At 43.7% G+C, this 25,028-nt stretch overlaps 2 protein-coding genes across 8 annotated transcripts in view; one reads left to right on the top strand and one right to left on the bottom strand.

Moving 5' to 3' along the window:
* Positions 1-19: 19 nt before the first annotated feature.
* On the bottom strand, positions 20-21,552 carry LOC119563397 (regulator of G-protein signaling loco). Of its 7 annotated transcripts, none has more exons than XM_037876760.1 (5): positions 21,161-21,538; positions 18,956-21,096; positions 2,329-3,114; positions 1,128-2,262; positions 20-1,054 (listed from the first exon to the last, which is right to left on the bottom strand). In XM_037876760.1, exons 2-5 carry the CDS (start codon positions 21,086-21,088, stop codon positions 486-488), a joined length of 4,623 nt encoding a protein of 1,540 aa, XP_037732688.1. In that variant the 5' UTR covers positions 21,089-21,096; positions 21,161-21,538; the 3' UTR covers positions 20-485. The 7 variants fall into 7 exon arrangements, with proteins under 7 accessions (XP_037732688.1, XP_037732705.1, XP_037732721.1 ...); XM_037876777.1 differs by lacking the exons at positions 18,956-21,096; positions 21,161-21,538 and adding exons at positions 10,526-11,582; positions 14,771-14,905; XM_037876769.1 differs by having other exon boundaries at positions 895-1,054; positions 1,156-2,262; positions 21,161-21,552.
* Positions 21,553-22,296: 744 nt separating this feature from the next.
* The window catches only part of LOC119545836, a 48,757-nt gene continuing 46,025 nt past the window's right edge, over positions 22,297-25,028 (top strand). Inside the window, exon 1 of the mRNA XM_037851789.1 lies at positions 22,297-22,395. The gene's annotated coding sequence lies outside the window, so the exon portion shown is untranslated. The remainder of the gene's footprint in view (positions 22,396-25,028) is intronic.

Raw genomic sequence — 25,028 nt, forward strand, 5'->3', positions numbered from 1 at the left:
TGTTAACGTTGATAAGGTCTTTTAAATAGATTTATATTGTACTAATGTATGTATAAATACACGAACACACAAATACAAGAAAGTTGCTGATATAGATAACAAAAATGTGCTGTGCCGAACGTTGCAATTTAGTCAAAAGAAATTTCATTTGGAATCACTTTTTTTCCTTCGAACTGCTTATAAAACTCTGTTAATGATATAAACTGCAAATTAAGTGATAGGAAAATTCTTCCTTTCCCAATAACACGCATGAGTTATTACATGTTTGTGGTATATTTATACAAAATGTGGTAAAACTAAAGCTTATTGTTGCTAGTTATAAATACAGGCGTTCACTCAGTAGATAACATACAAAAGTTCGTCATGGATAGTGTGGAAATTTAACAGAGAGTAGGATATACAGTATCAATAAATAGTGCACATACACATTATATATATACAAGCAAGATCAGTAAAGCCATTTCAAATGCATGGGCACCCCCATATCACACAAAGCTGCTGCTGGGCTCGTCGAGGTAAGCACACCGCGAGCCCGGCTCCTCCAAAGACTTTCGCCCCAGTTCCAGTGGTATTTTGCTCACAAACGTTGCCGGCTTGGTGGCTTCTTTGGGTGATGTCAGCACCTGTTTGCTGGGGGAGAACTTGTTGCAATAGTTGCCCGTGGGCTGGGTCACGGCCACGCCCCAGTTCGAGGGCTTGATCGGCAGCACCTTTGGCTTTGGAGGCAGCGGAGGCGGAGCTTTGGCAAATTCTGTTTGGTCCTGCGTCTCGGCAGACAACTCAGTCTCTTGCTCCTGGTCCACCTTCATCGGCGACACCGGCTGTTGGCCCCGGGTGATGGATAGACGTGGCGCCGGCTGTGGAATCTCCGTGGGCGTGGTGGCCACCTTGCTCACGGGACTCAGGCTGGCGCGCACCTTGCGCAACTTTGAGACAGCTGCGCTGAGATTCTCCTTGTTCTTCAGGAAATCAGGCAAATCGAAGTTGATCTCGGTGCCACGTTGGTCCTCCAGCCGAGCCAGCTGTGCCCGCTTCAGGCCCTCGAGTAGTTCATCTGGAATTGCAAACAAGAAAGGAAAACCAGTCAGCTTGGCATTCTTTGGTGAGGGCACGGCAAGGCTACCCACCTTGGTGCTCGGCTACTCGCTCCGTCACCTGCAGCTTCACGCCAGCCTTCAGCTTGGCTATAATCGGCTTCTTGGGGTCCGCGGTAGCTTGTGTCGTCGTCGCCTCCTCGGATTGCTGACTGCTAGTGGACTTCTTCTTGAGCTTGGGCAGCTTGCTGCTCGGAATGTTGCCACCATCGCGCTGCTGGCGCCGCATGCGTTCAAACAGCGACGACGACGTCTCCGAGGGCGCCTCGTTGGACTTCATGGAGCACAGATCGGCGGGCCGCGACTTTTCGGTGGCCGCCGCATCCGCCTTGCTGGCCAGCAGCTCGTTGAACATTTTGTTCGTCAGCTCATCCAGCTGGCCCTGCGGCAGCGGCTTCATTGGTTTGCTCTGCTTCGGCGGCATGCTACTGCCGCCGCCTGCCTGAAAATCCGAATTGAGCAGCAGGATGCGCAGACGCTGGCCATCGGCCATGGTCACCGGTTGATTTAGATCCAGCGGCGCCTGAGTGTCCCTCATGATCACCTGCACCTGCTCCATTTTGTAGTTGTACTTGCTGAGTATGGGCCGGATCACCTCGTGCAGCTGCTTCTTGGGCTTGCTCTTCACCGATATTACCTTGGGATCGGGCAGGTCCAGCTTGAAGGCCACCCGGCGCTCTATCACCACCTCCTTGCCGGCCAGCATTTGCGAAGGCTGTTGCACATCGATGGACTTGGTGCTGCCCTGGAACACTATGTCGTAGTACGGATACACTAGGTTCCTTTTCTCCAGCAGTCGTTCCACCAGTTCTCCCACTGTTTCTCCAGCTCGCGTCTGCACTATAGTGGTGGCTCCATCGGTGAGGATCACCCGGCACAGCGAGCAAACGCTCTCCGCACTGGCTGCGCCGGTGGCTGTACCCGCGTCAAAGGAAGACAACGAGGACCTGGAGCTGTGTATGTCGCTCAGGGAGTTCTGTCCAGAGACGAGCTTCAGGGAAGCACTGGTGAGTGGGGCAGGTGGTGGTAGTGGTGGCGCCGGCATCAGCGAATTCTGCAGGTCAGCCATTATCTCCGTGCGATCGCGGGACTTGCTCCGCGTCTTCCGGTGCCAGGGAAGAAGACTTTTCCGCCGCCGATCCTCGGCGTTGCTAGCCGATTTTTTCAGCTGTCAAGAGAGATAGAAGAGGTTAGTTTAGTAGGTATTTCAGATCAGTATGTATTGATAACTCACCTTGGAGAAGGCACCCAAGTGAAAATTTGTCTTCAGCAGCTCGTCCAGATCTAGACCGCTGTAGGGCAGAGGCTGGTTCTTCTGCTCCGCCTCCACGCAGCTCTTGTACATATCCGAGCGGATGAAGCGCTGGTAGCTGTCGAACTTCATCAGGTTGAAGATCTGCTTCTGGGCCGGCGCAAATATGTCCGGAGCGGCACCGGCCAGCTTTTCCTCCGTGAGGCTACGTGCCTGGGAGTCCACGTTGACGGGATCACTGCTGCTGTTGGCCAAATGCTTGCCAAAGATCTCGCGGGCCTGGACCACGCGATCCGCCTCAGATTCCAGCAGACGGTATCGCTCGCAGGCGGTCCAGAAGTAGATGTTCTCCGCGGAGAACTCCTTCTTGAGGAATTCGGAAAAGGTCTGCATGCCGGCGGCATCCTGCAGCATCCGCTCGAAGGAACCACCCCAGCTGCTGGGGCAACCATGCTCCTGGGCGGCATCCTCTGCAGCAACGGAGGCGGTGATGGCGGAGGGCGGGGCCAGCGTAGTCAGGATCTTGGGCACCTGCAGCAGGCTGAGCTGATGCTGACTGCGTGTGGACTTCAGGTCCGGGTCCAGCATCAGGGTCTTGATGTACATGTCGTTGTCGGAGGCGTTCATGGAGGCAGTGCGTCTCACTGGCGACGACAGACCCTGCTGCTGCAGCTGCTCTTTGGCCACCTTGTCGGAGCGGGGTGTGCGGAAGGAAGACTGTCCCCAGGCTCGGCGGAAGGGCGAGGCATTGGCGGGCAGAGCGCGGTTCTGGAAGGATCAAGAAAATATAATTATTATATAAATGTAGGTGATAGATACTATGTGAAAGATTCTATGGTACTTAAGATATTTTTGTAAGTTTTAGACCTTAACAATGGAAAAACATTTTGAAATAGGCTTATCTTTATAACAATTTTTGGATTGTTTCAAGAGAAAAATGATTTCCTATCCATGTCACATGTTTTTTCCTTTACAAACCCTTTATGTTTCAATTAAAGTGAACTTGTTGCAAGTGCAAGCACGCAATAGAGTTGAAAACAAGACGTCGATTCATGGGCCATTCACAACTACAAATTGCGGGCATCCAGAAGAGACCGTCATTATCATGGTCAGACGGGCACGATAAACTTTTGAACTCCTCAAGTCAAGTCATAAATTTGTTTGTGTGACGCATGGTAAGACTTGTACTTCCCCCCTCCCAAAAATGCGAGTAAAGCATATTTTCCAATTGTGTGCTAAGACATTCTGGAGTGGTTTTATGGGAGTTGCTTCGAGTCGAGTTCCCCTATGCTGATGATGATTATGATGATGGTGTGCCCCATACTCAGACCCATACCCATCTACTTACTGCACTTGGGGCCACGATAATCGCTGCTCAAACAAACAGAGAATCTCTCTAGTCGCAAACTGGTCATTGTATTTGTGCATTTCCCACCGACTTTTCGTTTAACGACAGCTTTTGTGCGCCATCCCCTTATGGCGAGAGATTAATGAATTCCACTCCTAAACCCATCATTCTATTCAGATCTCAAGTTTCGCAGAAACCATAACTCACTCCCAGCTCAAAAAACAACACACAAAAATACATTTGTTTTGTCGGCTAGCTCTGATTGTTATAGATAAAAGAGAAAATTTTCAACATTTCCGGTTGGTTTTAGCTTACTCTCTACTCGAACCCAAAAAGGGGAAAAAGCAATTTTCATTCGTTTTTGTACATTAATAGAAACCAATTTGTATCGAGATGGGCAGGTTCGTTTATATAAGTTATAAATTGATTCGACACACGCTGCCAATTAAGCAGATTGAGATGAAATGGCGTTTATGTCGTCAAGAGATAAAGAGTTCTCTCAACTGTTCTCATATCTTTATGAGCAAGAAATCCAAAGAAATCCAATTTCATCATCGTAAGAAATCCCTTGTGACGCCATAAGAAATGCAAAAGATATGGCAGATGTGAGTATAACCTTATCGCCCTCTGAAAAACCAAATTGAAATATATGGGTCAAAACACAGAAAACACTTTGAAACTACTTAGGCTGCACTTGCATTTGACTTTGCTTTTTCTTGAAATGGGGCCTCAAATTTCTGAAAATTCTCCAAACGCCGTAAAACAAGCTGACAAACACTCATCAAAATCAACGAGTAAAAGCGGCGAGGCGAACATAAATCAACGCTGATTGCCAAACAATAGGAGGCTACTGCAGGGGGAAAATCGGGGGTCCGCTGTCGGTAAGTAGGAAGTGAGCAATTTGCCAAAGAAAATAATTAAAATAAATAAATAAACGAGGGTTAGCTAATTTACAGATTGTCGACTTCAAGCTGCAAATGCGAAATCGAATGGAAACAAAGGCAAAGTAACCGAATTTAGCAAGAGTGAATCGTGCAAGAATGAACAGCAATTAAGTACGACCACTAAGAAATCCCCACAGCGAAAATACACCGAAAAAAACCCAAGCAATCTCCATTCCGTTCCGTTCACTGGACAGAAGGGGGAGGGCGGGGCGTGGCATATTTCTCCGCTTCAGTGGACACTGACTTGGACATTTTCCGGTGCCGCCATGGTGGGTACGTTCACATCCACATTCCCATTTACATGGCAACCCCTCTCTTTCTGTCTCCACATATTAAACTCATCATTGGACACTGGGAGAAACCAGTAAGTTTAATAATTACCCCATAATAACTATAATTTTCCACCTTATTTATAATGTAGGTATACTATATTTAGATTTTTTCTGATTTCTTTTCATAATTAGATTTACAATTTTAAAATCTTCTACCGAAAAGCTTCTTAAACAAAACTCTGATAAGTTTTTAGATATAGCACAACTGAAAATTTTAAATTTATAAATTAAACCAATTGTCAATCTACAGATTAGCCTACATATATTGGATGGTATCCAAATTGGCGTCACTTTCTCCCAGTGTACTTATAGACTCGGCTCAACTCTCTGGTTTGGCTTCATCTACATCTCCCGCTCGCCAACCGAGTGCCAAGTCATTGAGCTGAGTTTGCATTTCGAGGCGGCGAAGAGCTGAAGACAAACAAAGTCCCACGAGTGAATTATCCGCAATGGTTTTTGGGCTCGGGTTACCACTCTTTAGTGCCTGGCCATAATATCATTTTTTCCATATCCACAACCCGATCCCGATCCGTAATGCCGATCTGCAACCTGCCGCCGCCTTCTGGGGTGGCACTTAATTAGCAGGGCTGCGGTAATTGGAGTCTGGAGCCGATGGAACCGCAACGCTCTGCTGGACATGATGGAAAATTGAGATCCATCGAAGGGTTTCGCTTTGGTCATTCTTGACGACTTGGCGATACCATACGTAATCTGGTGCCCAGACACTTGAGAATATCACGTAGTCTCGTTCGGGTTACCCACCCGTACCCGTATATCGCACCCTCCCCATATGATTCGGGCAAATATCACGCATATCTGTTTCTTGGGAAACACATTTTAGGCGATAAACAGGGCGGACAAATATGATATCAAGAATATGTATGACGAAGAAGGTTTTGAGGGTCCCATTCAAAGACTCAACACTCAAATATTTATCTCTGTCTAGAGTTCGCCGAAGTGTGCCAGAAATTCAAAGAATTTATGACAAATCGTACATACCAGCCCTTATATTTATGAATGCATGTGTCTTTTTGTACTCATACAGCTGCGGTTAAATTAATGGCCCAAACAGATGTCATTAATGAATGGCAAATTGTGTGGATCTAGCTATTAAATAGAACACATGGATTGGGATTTTCACTTAAGGTGGAAGAATATGAAAAATATATTCTACCTTAAATTCTTTCCATAACAACTGAAATGGGCTATATAATAACAACCTATTGAAAAGGATTATAATCTTTGTGTTTTGTTACTTGTTTTTAGGATTTATATGCATGCCAGTTTAAAAATGATATTTCCTTTTTGTAAAGAAAAGTGTAACCAACAGAAAAATGAAAAAATTTTCCATTTCCAAAAATTTGTATATAAACTAAATTAAAATAAATGGAAGCACCAAGAAATAAAGTTCTTGCAGTAATATATTTGTGACCCCTACTGTGAGCATGAGTGTGCTGCACACTCCTTATAGAGGGAACAATGAAAACGAATCTTATCTAGCTAAAGGCCTCCGATTCAAAATAAAGCGAAAATAGGGCGGCTTGGGGGTGGCTCATGCGAGGAGGGAGGAGAAGATAGAGATAGAGACGGCGAGTCTCATTAGAAATGCAAATGATAAACTAACCATAAGCGCTGATAAACCCGTGGATCTGGCAGAACAAACCTTCGGATTCTCTGGATTTCTTATTCGTTTGGTTTGCGGCTTTTTGAGATTTAATTTCGTTTTTATTTTGTGGTATTCCAGGCCCAGGTGTGTTGGTGTGAGTGCGTGGGCAATGCAATGGCAAAAAGCGAAAACGTGACGCTCTTGTCAACTGGCTTTGGCTACACTTTCGCACTGGAATTCACTACTCGGCACGGCACTTCACTCTTTGGACTTTATGTAATTGCTTTATTTCACTTGGAAGTACTTGTATCTTTCGGGAAATGGAAACCGCGCGGAGAGCCGCCAACCCGTCGATTCAAACGCAAAAGTATCTGTGAAGTTGTCGTCGTTTAGCCAACAGAGATGTTAAGATTCGAGATTTCACTAACAGAAATGTTAAGCGTTGAATGTTACTTGCAAAAGAGACCGTTGGAGAGCGGAATGGAAGAGGGGGTTTTTTTAAATATCTTTCATGATTATTGCTGGATTTCTCTAATGTAATTTAGTAAGTTGAATAATGTACTATCTCATAGAATTCAATCCACAAAAGTTTAGTTAAAGAAAATCCATAGACTCAACAGAGAGCGAGAGAGAGAGTGATCTTGGGGCCAACAGCTGGTTTAACAGTTTTGGGGAGGCAACTAAAACTGTATTTCGAAATTCGAACTCGAAAGTTTGTGTGTGTGTGCGCGGCTTACTCATTTTCAATGGGAATGAGAATGCCTTTTGTTGTTTTTTTACTCTCTTTGTGTCTGCTTCGTTCATTGCTCCTTGTTGTTATTATTGTTATTGCTTTTGACTATTTGCCTGACACCGGCTGCTGGAAATTGCTTTGTTGTTTGCTTTGCTGCTTATGAATGAACGGCACACATACAGATACAAGTTTGCACAGCTTGTTGTGGGTGTGTTCGCTCTCGCCCTCTCCCTCTCCCTCTCTCTCTCTCTTTCTTACCCCAAGTGACGCATTTTATTGTTTTGCACTAATTAAATGTTTTTTACTTTTGGCTTTTTGGCCAACTAATTAAGTTGCTTAGCGCATTTTGGCCACATTTTATACAACAAATGACTCGCTTGCCCATTTATGTAGGCAATGCAATTGCCTTAATGATGCAAAAAACATTTGTACTTTGCAAAAAAAATACAAAATGCCGCCGAGTAAATAAATTGCACTAAAAATAGCCAAAACACGCTGGCAAATAAATTAAGCGATCACCCCCCTTCCAGTGGTGTAAACAAAGAGAGCCCCAGACAATTGGAATAATTAAAATGCCAAGCAAAGGCAACTGGAATGCGGGCGGCTTTGGCTTTGTTGTTGCGCATTTGGTTGATAAATTAAGCAATTTGCAGATATACAAAAGTAAGGTTAGGAGAAGAGAGGGGCATGGAAAGCTGGGGAAGCGAGCAGAACGCGTGGAAGACCCCCATCTGCGCCAATTTCCAGATCATGTGAGAAGACTGGAAAACTCTATTTCTTTTTTCGCTGCGTGCGCGTTTTTTGTCTATAATTTCACAGTTATTTATGATTTGTTTAGCTAATGGCAGTCAGCAAAAAAAATAAAGGAAACCCATAATTTTTCACATTTTACGCACTTTGCTCTGGTTTGTTTCTGCGTTTTGTGCGTGAATGAGCCAATTCCAGCCAATCCCATCTGTTCCGTTCTCAAATCCACAAATGCAACCACAAGCATCGTTGTACATTTGTGAATTACAGTGAAACTCCGGTAAAAGATATATTCTAAGAACATATAAATTATACCTTACTACAAAACATATTATATTTCTATCTATAATTTGGAAGAATTAAAATACGAATTTTAAGAATCTTAAATGAGTTTTCATTTTTTTTATAAAAATATTCATTAAAATACAAATGGTAATGTACTTTCCTATTGTCAATTTGGAATGAAAACTTCTAATCATTATTTTAAAATATTAATAAAACTGAATCAAAACAAAATACGTTAAGGAAAATAACTAAGTAGTACAAATGGTAATGTACTTTTCCTTTGTCAATTTGGAATGAAAACTTCTAATCATTATATTAAAATATTAATAAAATTGAATCAAAACAAAATACTTTAAGGAAAATAACTAAGTAGAGTAAATTAAATAACTTTCAACATTTTAAAAAGCAATTATTTCAATTTCCCGATTACAGTAGCCCGCCTGTATCGGTTTTTTGAACAATTGCGCACATTAAATTAAATATCCGGCATGCTGTTTGTTTTCACTGCTTCTTTTTTGTTTTTCGTTAATTTCATGGAAGATAATGCGGGTCATATGCGTTCTGAATACTCCAGGCGGAAGATATATGTATGTATGAATGTATTTATATATTTATTGTACATATACAGGAATCGCTGGGATATGTGGATGGAATTTTTACAATGCCCACAAACGTTTAACGACTTTTATACGACTCAAAGTGTGGGCAATTCAAAGAGAATATTTACTTAATTTCTTTATTGGTCAATGGAAATGGTAAATATTGGTATTGGCGTGGGCTATTTCCCCACTTGGCAACCGACGGGGCAAGTGATGACCAATGACCACTCGGGCTCATTGAAAAGTGAAATGCGGCACGCGACGCCCATGCAAATGCGATAATTAGAAAGTCATTATGGCTGGCAAAAGCGTTGCCCCGATTTGGAATTAGATGGGGACATCTTCACTCGAGGTGAATTGAAAAGTCTTATTTAACCGATAAACCTCCTAGTGAATCACCAGATAAACTTTCTGACTCCGCGAATTCTTTGATATTACCAAGTTAGGAACTGTTACTTTAAGAAGTATCAGAGTTAACAGGTCAAACAAAAATATAATTATATATTTTTCTCTTTCGATTTTACAAAACCAAAATCTCAACCATTCCCCATTTTTACCTTCAAATGACACCTGGTAGACGTAGATCTTGAATTCCCTTCCTCAATTCCAGCCCTGATCCTGCGCAGAATCGAACGATGATTGATTTGTGGCATTACAAACAAATGAATTTTATTGGCCTATAAACTAAAACTAAATGGCTTAGCAGTAGTGCCATTTAGCGTACGTCTAAGATGCATCGCAGGGTAAACACCATAAAACCGACGAGTTCAAAGATCACTTGGATGGGGATCATTTTAGGGGGTTTCGCTGGAAGCCAGGTGCCGCCATACGGACAACCATCAACGGATTTTACGGACATGTTTTAATGGCAATTGATTGACGGCGACTTGGGCGTAAATAAACAGCTTCTAGTGAACAAATTATGAAGAGTTTGGCGTAAACAAAATCGGAACGGAAAGGAGTGAAACGAATCGAGGCGAATAGCATTGGCGTCAGCTGGGAAAATACATTCAACATCGAAAAATGTCCTATAAATGCTACAAATTTACAAATATTTCTGAAAACATTTACCTACATGGGGCATTATGAATTGAAAAAGGTATATTTCTTAATAATTTAAAAATGTTTACTTAAATTCTTCATCGTGCAAACATTTTCCGTAGAAAATGAAGCACTGGGATGATAACATTAAATAAATAAATAAAACCTGATATGGTAATTAACTTTTGAACTAATTTCGAAAACTTTTTTCACTGTGTTAAAAAAATCTATTACTTAGATATTTTTAGTGGTTTTTTTATTTTCGTTTATAATTTTGATGCTTAATTTATGTTTTAAAACAAAATAAGTAGGTTTTATGGTGTAAAAATAATACAAAAAACGCTTGAATATTTATGATCTTAACTTACTACTTATAATGCAGTCTTAATGTTTGCCCATTAGGTGAAATATTTCCAGAAATAAGAGTAATCTATTTTAAAATCTTTTTCTTATTTGTCTAACATCTAGTCTCATAAATTTTGTTGAGTGTATGCCCAGGCGACTAATCCCATTGGGATCTGAATGGCATCTAGAAGTGACTCACGCGCATGACGTTGGTGGTGTCGCGAAGTGGCGGCGGCTTGCTGAAGTCCATCTGCTGCACTGCATCCGGATCGCTGAGGGATCGCCGCAGCGTGGTCACCGAGGCCCGCTTGGAGTCAAAGGAGCCGCGCAGGAAGCGGGCAAACTCGCAGGCGGCATTCCTTCCGGCCCGACAAACCGCTCGCGGAGGCGTCACCTTGAAGCTGGGCAGGAGTGGGGCGTGCATCTCGAAGGAGGAGTCCGGCGAGAGATTGCGGCTGTTGGAGCTACCCGACTGCGAGGTCAGATTGGAGCTGGCCGAGCTAATGCCGTCGTCGTGCTCCTCCTCATCATCGGAGCTGGTAGGGATTTCCCCGGCAGCAGCCACTGGGAGTGGGCTACAGCCCAGCTGCTCCTGCTGATCCCTGGTCACTCTGATTAGCACGGGGGAACCAGCTCGCGTATCCTCCGGCTCGGGCTCACTCAATTTCCGGCTACCACTTCGTCTCTTGGTGGCCGAACTGAAGAACTGCAGCACGCGGGAGGCACTGCGGCAACTACGCCGTTCCGCTTGGACACGTGCCATGGCCATGGGTGGTGGCATCAGGTCCTCCGCCTCGGCGCATCTCCTGGGCAACTGGCTAGCAGGCTGCTCCTCCTCCTTCACGGTCTCCGGTCGAATATTTATTTGCGGTGAGGCACTGCGTCGGCCACTGGCATTCTGATAGAACTCCCTGGCCTTGCGGCATATGTAGGGCGAACTAATCTTGGACTTGGCCTTCGGGGTGCTGCTGGCCTGTCGTTCCTCGAAATCCTGGACAAAGCGGGACAACTGCTCGCGATCCAGCTCCGTGAGGCAGCGATGGCGGACATGTTTGGGCGTGGATCCCGCCGAGGATCCGGATCCCGGATGGATTCGCTTGATCTCGAAGCTGCTGTCAAAGGTGCCGGAATCATTCAGCTGGCTCAGCGACTGGACAAAGCGCTCCACCATGCTGGCTATGCTCTCCTGGGTCTTTGGAATCGGTATTCTGGAGCAACTGCCTCGATTATTTGTATTGTTCATGACGCGCACTTGCCTAAATGGGTTTAATTTTAATTCGATTATTATTATAGCCACTTTAAATGCACCAACACTGAGCAATTAAAACGCAAAGTTCTCAGGGGAGATACTCCTCCCTATTTTATATTTTGGATTTTAGCCACGTTCACGCTGTTCGACTGTTCGCGTACGACTGAATTTCCCCGGCCAAATGGCCGGCCAAAGGTAAACTTTTCACGCAAGTGGGGAAAAGCTATGCAAATTCGAGAATGTATCTCTCTGGGACGCCTGCGCCCTCGAGACTCCAGACCCCAGACCCCAGACTTCTTCAAAGTTGAGTAAGCACTTTTTTTTATGGACTCTCTACCGCTTTACTGCTTTCTTCAGACGTGCGATTCGCATGTGGAATAACTAAAGACTGACGGAAATTGTCACTTGTCGATGTATCTGTCGGTGGAAGTGGGGATCCAGCGGTGCGTCACCTTTAATGTGGCCCATAAGGAGATGCCAGTGGGTTTACGCAATCGAAGAGTGTGGGATCACATGCGTTTATATCGAACCTCATAATCCAAACAAATGAGAGAAATGTTAAAATTATGTTTATAACTTAAATATGTAGAACACAACTAATGGGGCGCCCATAAAATGAGCTCTTTACTCGCTTCCCCCTATCAGGCATCTGGCTTTGTTACCCCGACTAAAGTCAACAACAAACCTTCTTATCAATATTTGGGTATCAAAAATAGCTTCGGAATTCCCGTGTAAACAGCGCAAAGAAAAGTGTGACTGCGCAATATGAGCCAAGAACTTAATAGCTCTGACCCAAATGAAGGAAATATATGTATCAGCGAAGACACACGAGAATCGTGACCACTCAGGTTCTGAGGGTGATGTACCTTGCAGGTTCAAATGGAACCCAGTCTTCGAGAAAGGTTCATTAGGTGTCTAAGCTCGCGTCACAACGAAACTTGAGATTTTCTCAGAACTTTCCTAACTCAAGAAAACTCTGAGTTCCCTTAGTCCTAGATTTATATTGTTTTCAAATTGAAATAACAACGTAGGCCGTACCCCTTTTAAACCTACTTTAATCTTGATTCAAGAATATCGCCTGACCTTGTGTGTTTTGTTTATTTAGATTATAATAAAACAATATTTTTCTTTTTTGAAAATGAAGGCGTGACTAAGTAAGCTCCAGTGACGACAATAGATCAAAGTGATTTCTCGTACTGCGACTCATTGTTCTCGCCACAAAGTGTGACATCATTTATCAAACAAGAATACTTCCCCTAGAAAAGTGATTAAATCGATCGCCTTTTTGCGAAATTCGGGGAAATTCCACAGTAATCACGGGCCTGTGTAATAAATCTGCGAGGCTGTCTGGGGCTATTCCATAGAATAGGTCAGAGTCGGAATATCGGCCCCCATCTACTATTTTTGGCACTTAAGTGGAAGAAGAAACAAGGCAGCGCGATTTGTTTGATTTTTATACCCGTTACTCGTAGAGTAAAAGGGTATACTAGATTCGTCGAAAAGTATGTAACAGGCAAAAGGAAGCGTTTCCGACCCCATAAAGTATATATATTCTTGATCAGGATCACTAGCCGAGTCGATCTAGCCATGTCCGTCTGTCCGTCTGTGCGTCTGTCCGTCTGTCCGTCTGTCTGTCCGTCCGGATGAACGCTGAGATCTTGGAAACTATGAGAGCTAGGCTATTGAGATTTGGCGTGCAGATTCCTGAGCTTCTTACGCAGCGCAAGTTTGTTTCAGTAGAGTGCCACGCCCACTCTAACGCCCACAAACCGCCCAAAACTGTGGCACTTACAGTTTTGATGCTAGAATAAAAATTTTAACTGAAATGTATTGTTCTCATCAATACCTATCGATTGACTCAAAAAAAAGTTTGCCACGCCCACTTTAACGCCCACAAACCGCCCACAAACTTCAAAAAATCGTAAGTATGAACGTGGATATCTCGGAAACTATCAAAGATAGAGAATCGGGATCTCAGATTTAGATTCTGTAGCTTTGTACGCAGCGCAATTTTGTCACGCGAATATGCCACGCCCACTATAACGCCCAAAAACCGCCCAAACTTGTGGCGTCCACAATTGTTATGCTAGATGAAAAATTTTAACTGAAATGTATTGATCTCGTCAATACCTATCGATTGATCCAAAAACAAATTTGCCACGCCCACTCTAACGCCCAGAACGCTTAAATCTGTCTACCGCCGGTAGGTGGCGCATTTAAATCTCGCTTTGCTGCTTGCATATCTCCATTTCCTTTTGGTCCCTTAAGCTGAGTAACGGGTATCTGATAGTCTAGGTACTCGACTATAGCGTTCTTCCTTGTTCACTCTTCGATTTTTAAGTGGAATCATTTTTGCCGTGAATTAGTGTGTTCGTTTACATCAAGAGCAAATAAATAAGGCACCCGTGGGCTGTTTCAATGGGGAATTTGCGAAAGAGCAGTCGAGCGGTTGGCGATTAATTCTGAATAAAACGTTGCGTTTTTATTGCACAGTTGGTATTTGAAATTTGCTTGGTAATTCACATTTCTTTAAGTTCTTCGGGGAAAAGTTTATAAACACATTTACGCACACCCACTCGCTATTAATTATCAAATTTGTCTTGCGGGAAATACCGCACCATCATATTTTCTCGGCACTTAAAGTCGCTAGCGTTTTGCGAGCGATTTGCGGGCGGTTTTGTGGTATTTACGCGGTTTTTAGCAATGACGTCGATTGGGGATTTCATTTGTTTGATTACTTTTCATATCAAGGCAATGAAACGGAATGTTTTCAATGCGTGTGATTTTGTGCAGTGGAATTTCGCCAAGTTTATGAGACGAAGAAAACATTTCCATTTCGTTTTGTTTCCCCTTAATATGTAATTTATTTAGCACATTCTATTTTTGGGAGGCAGAAAAACACACAGAAAACAGGCCACAAAGTTCAATTAACTGGCTGTTTGTATTTATCCAGCCAATATTTGATGGGAGTGCGAGATTTTATTTTCGGGGGGCGTTGATGGATTTTTTAGCATTCACTGTCAGTTTTTGGGTCCAAGGTAATTGTAGTAGTTAAAAAAAAAGGAATTAGTTGGGAACATCTTAAGTCTTTAATTAATTTTATTAATATTTAGATTTTCGTGTCAATTCATTGTCTCATTTATTATTAATTTTTGATAAATCAGATTTGGTTTTTATTACGTTTTGTGAACGTACACTTTGGTTTAGTGGGTGCCAAGTGTATTGGCCCAGTTAACTAGGTAATTGAAACCTATTAATGATGTTTTAAACTTGAGTTTCGGTTTTCATAAGGTAACCAAATATACGTTGTGATCGAATGAACTGCGCTCGATGACTGACTCAGAGTTTCTGAATGATGTTCAACGTTTAGGTCGCTGTTAACCTGGCTCAAATGGAAAGCAACAACACCCTGCCCATGGCAATAAGCAGCTGAGACAGCAACAACGCAGCTGTTGAGGCGGCGCAACGGGGCGAGTGAGAGATAGAGCGCGTGCGCGCGTTTTTCAACCGCGGGGCGGTTTACAAGCGGTTTCGGCCGCTTTCGCTGTTCTAGCTCTTTGTTGTAATTGCTGTTGCTGTTGTTTTTGTCGATCGGTTAGTCACTAAAACCTGAACATAAAGACCGACATCAGGGTGGAAAATGAACAGCAGAGTCAGGTGTTTTCCTGGCACTTGCTGAATGCATTAATTCGAAACCGCATGCCATTTTATAGCGATGTCATACACCGTAATTCGCATATTGATTGGACCTTATCCAAAAGATACCCTAAGTTAGAAAGTTATAATAGCCATCTATACCCTTGGTACAAGTCACACAATTTTAGCATCCTAATATTGTTAATCGTTTTAAATAACTTAGTAAGGTTATAATGATAATAATTAAGAGTTTATTACGTCAATAAAAACGAAGAGAAGGGGTGCGAGATACAGAAAACGAATATTCCCCTTCGACTGGAAATTTTCCAAGTCTTAATACATTTTTAAAACAACATTTATTAATACATCTTTATAAGATTAAAGTATATTAAATCAGAATAGATTGAGTGAACATATTATAATAGTTTAACATTTGCGAAATTGTTCAAGCCAGTACCACTTGTTCTTCCAGAAAGTTAGTATAAGCTTTCTTTAAAATGATGTGTACCTCTTGCAAATAAACGTGCCCCCATAACAGATTTCTACGTATTTCCAGGTTATATATAGATTGACTTTATTGACAGAACAAGTCCGTAGCGTATTATCTGATCGCTTAAGGCCCTTTACGGTTGGGTTTTTCTAGACACCTGCTTTGGGTCATTTCAATTGGCGGGTTACGTGCCTGGAGCGCAAGGTGTTTATTATTAGCAGCATTTCGGCATTTCTGACGTATGTACTTCGAACCGCCCCATATTCCACATACAATGCTTGCTCTTATTTTCGCTGCTATCAAAACATTGAAGCACAAAAAAAAATCGCACACATGCGGTTATGTTGGATCAGCTAAATATAATGCATTTTAAAAATAAACATTTTGTCTGTCACATGCCATTTGTGTTTGGCCTTTGGTATTTTGGGCTGAGTGCCAGTCATACTGATAAGACCAACGATGATCGCATCCACACAACTTTAGACAATAATTTCCAGCGAAAATTACACGTCTGACGTATCTGACAGATACATTTGGCCAGCCAGTTTGGAGGTTTTTCCATTCCCACAGCGTCAGGTGGTAAATACGTTATGAATTCATTGGGCCTTGGTAATAGAAGTCGCACACAGAGGCCAAATCGTGGCTAACCGTTGCTCAAAACTTGAGTTACCCAATGAAATAGTACAGAAATCAACCTGCCAGATAGGCAAGATACAAGAGTTTGACCCGTACTCACTTCCCATGACGATCCTCTGGTCAGGAAGGAAGCTAAGTAACGTTCTTTTAGCGGGTCACCCCTGCTCTTTTTGTACCTTTTCCCTATGGCACGAGGGTTGTTTTCCTTTGCACCTGTGACGGCATGTGCCACACCACCTTTTCAAAGGAAACGCAAGCAGGTTACCGCCAAAATGCCGTCAGACCAGAGTCAACCTGTTGGAACACCCGGCCAACTAGGTCCCCGATTGCGTGTTTATATAGACTAAAATGAAGTCAACTCTCAAAAGTGCTCTTGACATGCTTACTCATTAGTCCCCAGCTGGCTGTCGTTTATGAAATCTTAAAAACTAAACTAGCAAACTCGGAAAGTACTAGTATAGTTAGTGAAACTTAATTCATTAAATTTAGCCCCATTAGGTTACCAAAGTACGTGGCTAATATTTACCAGGAATTTATTAGATAAACTAATGACGGATCGATTTCTAAGTGCTATATAAATGTGTGTTTGGCAAGTTCGATATTAATAGATGTTACTTGACTATCTTTATTATTATATTTGATTTTGGGCAATGTAAATGTTTGATGATCGCAATTAACATAAGGAAATCCTTATAAGGTTTGCAAAGAAAACCATTTGGTTCACACTTCCTTGAAGTTAAGGAAGGATCAGGGCCACCCTTTACTATCTTAACCGATCAAAGTCCACCGAACACATAACATGTAATAAAATTAACACTCTACCAGGTGTCACAGATATATGGATCCACAAACAAAAGAAGCACTGTTTGTTGATTGCGACCATGAGAAAATAAATAGAGCATTCTATCTATGAAAAGTGTAAGAACGTGCTGAAATAGGCAAACAAAATAAAGCCCCAGCTCACAAAAAAATTAAAGAGATTACTAATTTCAAACACCATATACATATGTGCATTGTACACAGTTCTTTTCAGTCATTTTTGTGGTGAGTGTGATAAGGAACTTTCCGATATAAGGGTGAATCGGACAGAAGTCAGCCAAGCATAAAGCTAAGCAAATATCGTAATGGTAACGGACACAAAATGTGAGTAATATAATTTATAGAGGCGGTTCCAAACTCCTCCTCCTCTGATTACAGTTGACTTTGTGCATAATTAGAGGTTGATTTCCCAGTGAACTGACATGTTTGTTTTAGGGGGAGTCATCGATCAAGTGGGAACCGATAAGTGTGAGATTTATCCACATGGTGCCACCTTAGCTTACCTCGATCTCCTTCTCCTCGGAGTACAGGCCACAAACGAGTTCTCGAAGTGACATTTTTGCATTGAGATGCCTTTTGTCTGCCTGTATAAAACAATTGAACTTGCAATTTGTACACGCTTTTACTTGTTTTATCGTAATGACAATTTATTTATATTTATTTCAGTCACAACTGCTGACGGGGCTCCTTGAACTGGCGTTGAACTTTTTATGGAGCAACTTTTCGCGACGGTAATTTTATTTATTTTTAATATGCACCGCATGAAACAAAACAAATAATCCAGAAAATATAGCGACGAAAGTGAAACTGCCGCAACGGGCGACCGAATCGCACAAAATCGTTCAACAAAAAAATCGCGTGTTGTCAAATCGAAAATCAAACTAAATTACGAATAACCATCGGGAATCGGGGGGATTGTGGGGCGGCTGGAGGAGCGAAAAGGTCAGCCGACGTCGACGCCATTAATTGCTTTAGATTGAATTAAGCCCGAGGCAGAGGAATCGGCGGAGGCGTCGACGCAGCCGCTCGGGAGGAGCTATGTGTACATATACCCCTCGGTTTTGGTCGTGACCTACGCCCATGACGTCATTGGAGCGTAGCACATTATTTTTAGCCGGCGATTTCCGCCCTTATCACCCATGACGCGTTCGGACCCCCAGATCCCGATAATAGCGATCGGAGCTACAGTGTAACGGCACGGCTGTAAAACAAGCGAATAACACTGCGAAATCAGATTTGGATTGGGTAAAGCGGAACCGTGGCCACCTATTGCCAAAGCTTTACTGTGACTACTAAAACTCCGGGTAGACCGACAAAGGAATCGCCGATATGTGGCCCACCAGAACCCAGAGAGAGTCGGAGAGTTCGGACCCCTTATCTGGGGGCCCAGAGAGGAGTGTGGAGCGATAAGCTCCGAGAACGCAGGTAACTTGGAGCGGCGTCCAGGTAAACAGATTTTCGCTACAGGAACGGTTCACAAAATTCGAGGGTTCGAAACTTGAAACGATAGTAAACAGTTTTAAAAAAATCCCTAAAAGGCTTTAAAGATCATATAATAAATCTCTATAAAGTCTGGTAATGCCGATCATTAAAATATACTCGTTATAGAGATGTCTCCCTTATTGCATGGTCAACAATTGCGCCAAACTAGATTGCCCTCTCAACGGGAATTCCGAATAATTCAGATTTCAGTTTTAAAACATTTGGTAAACAAATTCACTTAATTTTATAAAATATCTAAAATATGACTAACAAACAAATATGAAATAAATACGATAAAAGGAAAAATTTCCACTTACCCCCAAATCTGGTTCACTGTTTGTAGCTTCTAGAAGGCAATGTGAGGACGAAGAAGTCGAAAGGCTGTTCCGATCTTTGTGAGATTTATGCAGGTTCTGCAGGCTGGCCCATGTCTCCATGGGTTGATCGATGCACGTCCCACTGACTGAAGATTGCACACTATCGATGGCTTCGAATCCCAGCGAGTGTCGCGAACCAGGCTGGCCAAACACCTGGGCACTCAGTTTGTGCGGCGTTGTGGGTGTCTCCAATATTAAAGATCTGCGCATCTTGCGGGGCACACACGATGGATAAGCAAATGTGTGACCCTCTTCCAGCGATGGAGCAGCCGAGTGCAGCGAGATGTCATCCATGGAGGCCACGGCACCCAAGCCACGCGGCGAATCGTCCACAAAGAGATTCAATACATCATCACAGGAGCGGGTGGAAGTGAGATTCGTGGCCGGACTCTTGATAAGATTAAAGCTGGCCAGGAGATTGGGCCTGCGCAGCGAAGAGCTCTCCTGCGGCGATGTCAGAAGGGCAGCATGATCGGGCATGGCCCGCACAGTCAGTCGGTTATCTGGAATACCCACGATGCCTTGCGGTCGAGCTGGCGCCGGATGAGCCGGCGGCCCTGCATGTGCTGCTGCTGCTCCAGCACCCAGAAAGTCCACCACGAGAATGCGATCCGAAATATTCGTGCAATCGTTGTTAAAACCAATACCCGAATCCGAGTTAGAGGTGGTGGTGGAAATTTCGCTGTGGTTCGAAGGTTGTGGCGAGTGGGCAGCTGCTCCCGCTCCTCCAGCAGCGCCTGGTGCACCCACATCAAAATCCGCCTGATGACTTCGACTGGCCGGCGGCAAGATGCGCATAGTGTACATGCTGCGCACCAGATTCACCACATATTCTGAGTTGTTAGGGAACTCCAGGCATAAATTAGATATGGGATCCCTGGTGCACTGCAGCCGGAACTCATGGGCGCGCTGCAAGTGCTGGGCATGCTCAATGAGCTTGGTGTCGATGACGAAAACATGGCAGCTGTGCGAGATGCTGATGTGGCCAGCAGCTGCTCCGTTACCAGCACTCGGCTCGTACTCCTCCTCGATCTGGGTGTTGTGCACGGCGCTGGTGACCAGACCGAAGAATCGATTCTCGCTCTCCGACGAGGAGCTCACAAAGTTTAGTCTGGCCGAGGAGTAGGTGGCCAGCACTCCGCCACCAGCGCTCTGCAGGCTTAGGCTGTCCGGCGTGATGCACATCAGCACAATGGTGGGCTGTCGCTTCTCCTGGCGCAGTTTGCGAATGCAGGAACGCACGGTTTGCAGCTTGGAGCTATGGGAAATCTGCTTGGGCATCTCAATGGTTCCCAGATAGCCCACAATAACGCGATACTCCAAGGCGGCACTGCCCACGGCCCGCACCATGGCACTGACATTGGCCACGTCCGCTGCTTTGGACAGATTGGCCGTCAGAGGAGCATCCTCCAGTACGGGACGTAGGGTCAAATGATCCGGGGATGCCTTGGAACTCTGGGGCTCCACAGCCTCTAGCGGGCTTAACTTCTTCTGCGGTGAGTTTCGCAGTCTGTGGAGCTTGGCCCTGTGATGAAGGAACCTGGGCTTGTGCCTCAAACTGGCAGCCAGCAGTTGACCCCTCAGCGTGGCATGAGCGTTCTCCTCATCCGAGCTATCCGAGTAATAGTTCTCGGCGATCTGCATGCGTATACTGCCAAAGGAGTTGCCTATCAACTGGACCACGGTCTCGTGTGGCAACTTGGACACATTGAGACCATTGACGGAGATGAGAAAGTCGCCGGAACGCAGGCCAGCTTGCTCGGCGGGCGAACTGCTGATGATGCAGGACAGCCGACAGGGCTGCTGCCCGGAGATGGTGAAGCCAAATCCGTTGTAACCACGTCGCACTTCCACAGTGCGGATGCCATTGTAGTTGTAATTGGGTCGCTTCTTCCGGCGCCGCTGGTGTTGTTGGGTGTTGGAACCCGAGGGCGTGGCCGCGGTGGTTATTTGGGCAGGTCCAGTGGTGACAGACGTTGGCGTGTCCTCTGCTACAGCTGCTCCTGTTCCCGCTCCCGCTGCAGTGGAACCACTTGCTCCTGTTATGGGCAAAGGCGGATGATGGTGGTGCATGGCGCTCACTGGTGGGAAATCGAGTAATGGTAGCTGGTAAGGCAATCTTAACCCACATCTGGACATACGCACCTTTCTCATGGATGGAAGCTGCAACCTGGATTTCTGGAAATGGAATGCGGTTTCTGTTGCTGCCCCTTTTCGGATCTTTGGCCCCCTCTCGCTCGCACCTGTGCGTTGTCTATGCCAACTATGTAATCAATGGCACACACACACACGCACAAAGTAGCAGGCGTATCTTGTTGCACTTTTCTAGGCCTCTATCTGTCTATTGGCTAACCTTTCCTTGGGTAAAAGCCCATTTTCACAGGGTTAATAACTCGGTTAACACTGTCTCACTCATTTTTAAACCATTTAAATTAAATTTAATTAAAATAATGCAATGCGCAAGCGTATAGCCCGGGAGTGGACAACGATTCGGCGGCTATCTAATCTAAATATATCTTGGCGCCCCAACCGGTTCGGAGTTGTTATTATAGCGGCAGCTGGTCTCCCAGGCGAATTCGCGGTCTTTCTAATGCCTGTATGGTTTTGTGTCTTCTTTTCTTTTTTTTCACAAAAACTATCTCCCTTTTTTACTGACACTTACGTTGCCTTACGTTTCGCTGACACTTACGTTCGCATCTTGCATCTCCTCACTGACACTTACGCTGAGGCTATCCCTTTTTTACGTTGCTTACGTTGCGCAAGCGTAACTGTGAACTAGAGATGGAAGAACATTTGATATCTATTCGATACTTTTATTCGATAAATATTATAAAATACCAGGGACACTAACCATAGGTTTCAGTCTTTGCTTAAATTAGCCAATTGGAAAATTTCAATCTTGGACTCAAACCCGCTTATCGAAATTTAGCGAGGACTCGAACTACTTATCTAAAAGGAAAAAGCCCGCGTAAATTTAGAAATAAAATTCTTATTAAATTTTAAGTATTATTTATTGATGATACTAACATCGGCATTTTAAGAACATCCGTAACATATATGCTTTTATTGTATTTATTTTTATACCATTTTTTAATAAAAAAAACTTAGAACTCAATTTCACAGCAACCACCTTTTGTCCGTTATCGTCGTTGTCAGTTACTTTTCAATTTGAAATGAAAAGCTTTCAACGCTCGTCCTTTAAAGTCCTTCCGCGGAGCTTCCAACTGCGTATAATGTTTGCTGTGTTTGGCCCACGCCGTTGGCCACCGTTTCAGTTACATTGGGACTTTCAAACGCATTGGTTGAACGCGCGCACTTGGAAAACGCTGCGAAAGTGTTGAAATAGTTTTTTAAACCCAAAAACAGCAGTTAAATGAAATGTAAAGTGTTATTGGGCAAAGGATTGAAAGTGTTCGGGGATGTAACGGAAAAATGGTTATGGATCAAGCCGAACAGGGCCTGCAAAAGTGAATCCCAGTGAGCGTGCTTTTGTTGGACCAAAACGAAATGCTGGCAAGGACATTACGGACAAAGAATTGTGCCAATAGAATGGAAGATGGCGAATGTTGCGGAAACGGAAGTGCCAAATTGAAATGCCATTTAAGCCAGGCGGGCAAGCGATTTGGCCCACTTCTTTTACGGCTCAGTCCGGATTCGTCTGGTCAGGCCACTCAGATTTCGGGGGGCATTCTGGCATTTGTAGAAATAAAAGAGAAATATGGGGGAATACGATCCCCCAGACGGCACTTGGCGTCTGTGCTGGCGGTCCACGCTCTTGACATTGATTATATTCATGAGGCCAAGTCATAAATTCCCGTCCCGACTGTTTACGGTCCCCAGTTTCATCCCCCCCTCATCTCAAGATGTTGCCAAGTTGCCAGCGGAGTGCCAATAAAATCATTAACTGTTGCAGCGCATTAAATTCATGGCCCAGACGATGCTGCCGTTCAGGCAGCAAACATTGCCATAAAACCTCGACCCATTCACGCCATATTTCATCTCGACCTCCTCAAGCCCCTCATCTGAAAATCTCCTAATTGCCGAAGGTCCTGCGTCCCAAAGGGCGTGTGAAAAACTATTAAAAGGCCGTTGGGCCCAAGCATCCTGGGCCATAATTAATGGCGACAATGACTTGATCGGCCGATAATTAATTTATCGTCATTTATATTGCCAAAACTGGCTAGAAGCACACACATGGACATCCCACGGGAGCTCGTAAAATGTCCAGAAGTTCGGTTTGCTTTTCAATCGCCTCCCCCAAGTAATTGACTTCAATTTCTGGGCCAGCCAAAGTTTTCTTTTGGCAGCCCAACTAAACCCAAGTTTCCCCAGTTTCTATTGTATTATCTTGGCTTTAGCTTGGGCTTTGGCTATCACCCGCACATGTTTCCATTTCCCGGGGAAAACGCTCACATAGTTTCTCCCACAAATTAGTTTGGCAGTGGATTTGGCCGACCACTCGGATACCAAGCATTTGCATTCCATTCCACAGACTTTTCCCCCATTTTTCGACAAACTATTTTCCTGCTAAAAGTTGCCAGAAAAGTTACTCGGTGGCGACAAAGAAATCAATTGGAAATGATTGAAACCTAATTTCCCAAATGGACTGAATACATAAATCAATAAATTTGGTGTTTTTTAAGGTGGGCAGCGAAGGAAGCACCTCACTCATTAGGGGGAGTTAAATGTAATTAAGGGCTAATAGTATCGATCGATCTGAATTTCGACTAATGAAAATGCGTTTATAAACTTCACATTGTTTGTCGAGTGTTTATCTTTTAATGGATTATAATGAGCAACCATTTTTGGCCAGATATTAATGGATATATAATTGTATTCGGTGTGATGTCTACTCAGTAAATGATATTAGTTTTCTTAATTTCTTTTTCTTAATGACCTGGCTTCCCTCTAAATACCTGGCATTTCATAAAAATTAAATCTCCTTTTAATTGAATTATCCCATTTAATGTTTAAGCCTTTGAATTATCTGATTTTATCGCAATGGAATGTCCATCTAGGTTTCACATACAAAGTAATTAACTTACACGAAGTCCTTGCCATTTTGGAATTTATTTAAACTGCATAAAATGGGACTCCATGATTGAATTTTTGTAATATACTTACACCAGCTTACATTCCGCATTTATGTGTGTGCTGAAATTGTAAATCCCCCCTATGCCATCAATATTTCAACGAAAAATAAATGCTTTCGCTTCAGTGGACCGCAGTGAACTGTTAAGAGCAGTGAAACTATGATGATAGGATGATTTATATCTATAGAGGCTGACCCATCAGGTGAACATCTAAAATCTCCCCGATTGCTATACACTATACTGTAACCCTTTTTCTCTCTGGGAAATAAATACGTGAATAGATGAATTTCATTGGAGTACTGGAAATCTCCAGCTGTTTGGAGTCCGTTGGGTCCATCTTTTTTCCTCTGCCATAGTAAAACACACTTTGTTGGCTTTGTTCCCAGTCTTTTTTTGGTGGTCCTAAGTTGCCTTCGTCCTTGTCTTGATTTTGGAGATTGTTTTTACCCACATTTCATTTGTTCGCAAAACTTTCTGCATTGCGCGGGCCATGGAACGTCGGAAAAAAATTGACACAATTTAAACTTTTCTATAAACAAAAGCAATGCCGAGGCAGCCAAACAGAAAAGGTTAGCCAAACGAGCCATTTGTTCCTGCTGCTGTTTACTTTCTTTTTTGCCCCTTTTGTTTTCCGTTTTTCCCTTTTTAACTGATTTTTGTGTACTTTTTTGGCACAGCCAGTTTATTACAGCACACACCGAACCACCGAATGCTGCCGGGGTTTTTATTTTGGAAATTTGTCAAAAGGAAAAGGCAGCCGAAACGTTTATTTTTCCGCTTTTGGTTTCTCAATTTCGTTTAAATTGCGCACATTTGAAACAATTTGCCACCAGGCAGCGCCCACACATGCACTTTTTTACACCAGGCTGCATTCTGCGGCTTGGCAGAGATTTATGCAGGCTTTTCATAAAGCTGACAAC

The sequence above is a fragment of the Drosophila subpulchrella genome, chromosome 3R (genome assembly GCF_014743375.2).
Source record: "Drosophila subpulchrella strain 33 F10 #4 breed RU33 chromosome 3R, RU_Dsub_v1.1 Primary Assembly, whole genome shotgun sequence".
Lineage (NCBI taxonomy): Eukaryota > Metazoa > Arthropoda > Insecta > Diptera > Drosophilidae > Drosophila > Drosophila subpulchrella.